Genomic DNA, 5,608 nt, shown 5'->3' with positions numbered 1-5,608 from the left:
AGAGCACCAAAGCTCAGGCTATTGCTAATTCTGTAAGGTTGTAAACATGGTTAGTACTGAGAAAGCTGGTTCGCTATGGCACAGAGGCAAAAAGTAGACGCTAACTTGTATAAACTTAATGAGAAAAAAAATCCTTCAGAATCCTAAAATGAGTTTACCAAATGAGAACACATAAGCTATGCAAGATACTCTGTAACATACTGTGGACATGATCTGCTTTTGCCCCGTCCTCCCTTAGAATGTTGCAATTGCATTGGACCACAAAGTTAAAGTTTGCACGGTCTTACTGCTGTAGAACACTGGCCATAGGAAAAGCTATTTTTTGTATTGGACTTTACCTTGATATATGTATATGGACGTATGCATAAAATCATAGGACATTACTTGTGTAACAAGTTGTTTTTTTAATACAATATTAAAATTCACTTCAGAGATGGCACTCTGTGTAAAATTCTTAGTTTAACTTTAAATGCAAGATGTAAACATGAGATATGGCCAATATGCGTATGAAAGGAATGTTGAATCTCACTGGTAATCAGGAGAATGCAGGTTAAAACAATAGCTTGGCAAAAATGACTATGTCTTACTATAACACGCGTTGGTAAGGATGTGGAAATCTGGGGCTCTTGTACAACGTACACAACCTTGAACTCTAACCTCTGCATTTTAGCAGGTATGAGACCTATGCAAGAATGTTGCTAGAGTTTACCAAAGTCACAAATTAGAAACAATCTGATCATCAGGAGGGTAAGTGATGAGTTGTGGCATAATCCATAATTCAGAAATAATATACAGCATTTAAAAGTAACACACTTACATGCATACATGGTTAAACTAAAAATCAAAGTTAAATTTAAAAAACCAATATTAAAGTATGTTTTGCGTACCATTTCTGTAAATGTAAAGAAACCCTCAAACACAACTATTTGTTCAGATACATAAATATGTACATTTAAGTACAAAGAAATGTTCTGGAGGGATATGTACAATAGTGGTTGTCCCTGGGAAAAAGAAGTGGGAATGGAGACAAGGCCAAAGGAGACTTCAGGTGGATCAGGTCAAGGCATCTAGAGTAGCAAGAAAACGCCGCAGGTGGCAGCTTCATTAGGAAATGAAGACACCCCAAAGATATCCACCCGTCGATTCGGGAGGCCAATTGATGCCTTACAAAGTACCTTGAATAAGCTTTTGTTTAAATATTTCAAGATAGCCCAGCTGGTGTGGCTCAGTGGTTGAGCATCAACTCATGAACCAGGTCATGGTTTGATTCCTGACCAGGGCACATGCCAGGGTTTTGGGCTCAATCCCCAGTAAGTAGTGTGCATGAGGCAACTGGTGATGTTTCTCTCTCCCTCCCTGAAATCAGTAAGAGCACATTTAAAAAGTTTTTTATTTGAAGACAAGTGTTTCCATCAGAATGTTCTCCCAAAGGGCGGTGTGGTACAGTAGGAACACCTAGTCTCAATCGTATCTGAAAATGATTCTTTCCAAGTATAAAATGAATAATTCAAAGTCTAGTTTATACTTGAGTCATCCACTTGATCCAGTAAACAGATTTTTATTAGGAAGCATTGATTTGGGTTGGCATTACCCTTTGAGATGTAATTGACTCCATTCTACTTCACTTTCTGTTGAGTCCTGGCTCCCTCTAGTGGAGGAAGTACATTACATAATGGTTAATGTTCAAGATGTTCAAGACCCATTAACAAGATGAAGATGAAATTCTGGACTAGAAAGCCACAACCATATCAATGAGAATTAAGTAAAGGTTTAAGCCCTAAGAGTCATTATTCATTATGGTTTTTGAATTTTTATTATGTGCCAACCACATAATCAATGATAAAACGTTGAAAATATTAAGTCCCAGGGAGTGGGCTGGAACCTTAGTTTAATGAGACGGATGTGAATGCCATAAGGTTCCATGGTAACTCAGAGGCACCCAATCTAGACTGGGAGAGGATGTTGGGGTGACCTGAAAGGGGAAAGAAACCAGATACCACAAGTAGAGGGAACAGCAAGTCTAAGTTGGAAATAACAATTACAAGAGAGAATATCAGAGAACTGTTTTCCATGAACCAGATGACTATCTTCCAGAAAATCCAACAAAGTTTGGTTTCTTCTCTATTTAACTTTTGCTCCTGCTATACCATATGGACTTCAATTAACACTCAAAATCCAACCTCTTCTTTGGGACATTTAGAAAAAAATCTCTCAACACAGGTATGGGACTAAATATAATTGGCTGGAACGTCTAGTACCCTACATACACCAGCTTTCCAGCCAAATATAACCAGGACATTTAAAAATATCACCTTAGACCTTCCCAGATCTTAGCTTTTAAAAAAACATATTTTATTGATTTCAGAGAGGAAGGAAAGGGAGAGAAACATCAATGATGAAAGAGTCATTGATCGGCTGCCTCCTGCATGCCCCCCACTGGGGATCGAGTCCACAACCTGTGCAAGTGCCCTTGACTGGAATCAAACCCCAGACCCTTCAGTCTGCAGGCTGATGCTCTACCCACTGAGCAAAACCAGCTAGGGCCAGATCTTGGCATTTTTTAAAAATTCTGGCAGCACTTGAATGGCATTTTATCACAGCTGCCTTGGACCATAATAAGGTGTTTTCTGTCTTTTGCTTAAAACTTCCTTTCTTGAACTTTAAAACCCTTTCTTGCTAAAACAATGGTGAGTGCACAAGCATATATAAAATGGTGAAAGCCTGCCCATCCGGTGTGGCTCAGTGGTAGAGCATTGACCTATGAGCCAGGAGGTCATGATTCGATTTTCGGTCAGGGCACATGCCTGGGTTTTGGGCTCAATCCCCAGTGTGGCTCATTCAGGAGGCGGCCGATCAATGATTCTCTCTCACCACTGATGTTTCTATTATCTCTCCCTTACCCTTTCTCTCGGAAATCATTAACAATATATTTCAAAAAATAAGGTAAAAGCTAAATGATCGTATAGCATATTATCATCACTACCTAGGAGAAGACCCTAGAAATCATAAAGTATTTCCTAAAATCCATCATTAAAAAAATGCCACAGCCAATACTGGAACCTACAATACTTGTATTCTTCAGGTCACCACCCCTTAAGAAATTAAATTGGAAATAGTCAACCTGGAGGGACAAAGTAATTAGCTGCAAGGTCAATCTGAAAGGAGAAATTGAACAAGTAGGTGGGAAATACGTGCATAAGATTGAAACATTTTGAACCACAGAAACAGACTAAAAACATTAGACCAGCAGTAGTCTAAGCAATTCTTATCAAGGATAAAGATTTCAAACACTTTAAACCACCTTTGGGTATACCAGTGTTTGCATATGCAAACATGAGCACCTCAGGACACTTACAAATTTTCCTAACTCTGTGGTTCTTAACTGAGAAATGATACTTTGAAACTGGGGTGACACGTGGAGGAGTGACAAAGAAGGAAAACCAGGAATAGCCTGTAGTATCCACAACAAAGAACTGTCCCACTGAAAAACGTCAGTTCTCCAAGCTGAGTAACCAAACCAGTAAAACTCTAGTTCATAACAGCTAATCCCCAAATTATGTCCCTAAACTCAGATTAACATCAGAGACAAAAATCATGGCATATTAGCCTGAAAAAGACCAATTCCCTCACTTGTGAAACTGGGAATTTGACTTACCCATTGTTGTGTAACTATTATAAGAGGGAGTCTTTTGCCTCCAAGTTCAGTCAATACCTCACTTCCTAGCTAATGTACTGAAAGGCATCCTCATCTATCTTCACTCTTCTACCATCAAAACCTCCCTGACAAAGCTGACTGATTCCAAAGTCCAAAGACATGGTCATTTCTGACACCTCTGCAACCTCCCTTAGAGCCCAAGCAGACTGTGTAGGGTACCAGCACCATTCAACTCTGTAAATTGCAAAGTATATAAATCAGTACCCCCCACACCAAGATTAATTCCTCTGAATGTTTCTTCCAAGCGATATTAACAGACATACCTGGGAGATGTAATATGCACCGACAAAATTTGGGGCAGGTAGAACGTGTTCTTTGATACTCAGATTTGGTAGATTTAAGGTGAATTATTAATTGTAATTGTTTCGAATCTACTGCCTCTCACACATTCAAATATAAATGCCAACAATGTCCTGAGACTGGAATGAAAATCGAGTCTCTTAAAAATCCAGTACAGGAAGGGAACTCAGTGTGGGACCTGGGATTTACAGCTCTTAACCTAAAGGTCTTGCAACATCTAGCTGCCTCCTCCTCTAATCCTATCTTCAGGAAAGTGTAGTGAAACAAGATACAAAAATAACGGAAGTGAATGCAGTTTTTAAACCAAGCTCTGGCCAATTTTATTAAAGAAAAATTTCCCATGATTTACTTTTCACCAGTCTGTTCTGGCATGCTTCTGATGATATCGGAATCACCTGGAAAATAAAACAATAATAATTTTACAATTCATTTAATGGCAACTGGTCATCATGAAATTAACAGTGGTTATCTTCAAGTTATTGCACTAGCTGTCCTACCATATCGAGGTTGTTCCTATATATCAGACTTGGTTTATCACCAGCATTTAGAAAACCAGACCAAGGGAAAGAACTAGGTCTGGGGACACATGCATGGTCTTAATATAGCGAATGTTTAGCCTGCCCTGATTATCACAAAATCAGAACAGCGAGAATATTCGCAGTATTTTATGAATTAAAATTTCTTAAGTTCAAAACACGTGCAGTTGGCCCTTGAAATCAGGGATTAGGGGTGCCGACCTCTATGTGTAACTTAAGTCAGCTTTCTACACATGTATTCCCAACCACAGATTGAAACTACTGTCTTTGTGCTATAGTTGGTGAATCCACGGATGGGAAACCCATAGAAAGAAATCTGTGTATGTGACTCATGAAGTTCAAACTTGTGTTTTTCAAGAGTCAATTTCTTTCAACCAATGTTTCCTCTCTGTTTAAGAAGCCAGTAGAGATTACTTTCCTCTATTCACCTGATACTTTTCCCCTTTTATAATGTCATCTTTTACCAAGGTCCTCAATCATGTTGAGAGATCAAATAAAATTCACAATCTCAAAGTAAAGAAAAAAAGAATTCACTTATTGCAAAGCCAATGTACCGACACTCGTCAATTCTCTATGAAATAAGGATATCCTTTAATATATCCAAATTATCACCATCTGAACTCAGGAACCAGTATAGCAAATACTTATATTACATTATAAAGAAAAGAATATACAATTTAAGAGGCATACCTGGGTCAATGATAGCCAGTGTGCATACCCTGTAGTATTTTCCACACGCTGTGCCCAATTCAATATTATTGCCACTGTAGTGATGGACACCAGTCTTGGCCAACATGGCATAGTACTCTATTTCAGATTTCCTTTGGGAACCAAAAAAGGGCAAATAAATGCCATACCAAATGACTGACAGACTAAGCATTTACCACCTCTCTCATTAGTTTTAATGCTGGTGAGGCCTTCCAACAGTAAATAAGCCAGTTATTAATACTTTTATCCAGTTATTACTCTTAAGAACCTATTTCATTGGCCAATACAAACCATCCTTTACTTGGATCCCTTACAAAAGATATGAGACACCCAGCAAAAATCTATCAAA

General features: G+C 38.5%; 1 protein-coding gene across 1 annotated transcript in view; it reads right to left on the bottom strand.

Annotated features, from left to right (window-relative positions):
- Positions 1 to 4,305: 4,305 nt before the first annotated feature.
- RPL30 (ribosomal protein L30) overlaps positions 4,306 to 5,608 on the bottom strand; it is a 2,983-nt gene continuing 1,680 nt past the window's right edge. Inside the window, exons 4-5 of the mRNA XM_006753177.2 lie at positions 5,242 to 5,372; positions 4,306 to 4,410 (exon numbers count right to left, since the gene is read on the bottom strand). Of these exons, the coding sequence (XP_006753240.1) occupies positions 4,361 to 4,410; positions 5,242 to 5,372 (181 nt within the window). The 3' untranslated portion in view covers positions 4,306 to 4,360. The remainder of the gene's footprint in view (positions 4,411 to 5,241; positions 5,373 to 5,608) is intronic.

Source organism: Myotis davidii, unplaced genomic scaffold (assembly GCF_000327345.1).
Source record: "Myotis davidii unplaced genomic scaffold, ASM32734v1 scaffold390, whole genome shotgun sequence".
Lineage (NCBI taxonomy): Eukaryota > Metazoa > Chordata > Mammalia > Chiroptera > Vespertilionidae > Myotis > Myotis davidii.
This window is presented reverse-complemented; position numbering and strand designations above follow the sequence as displayed.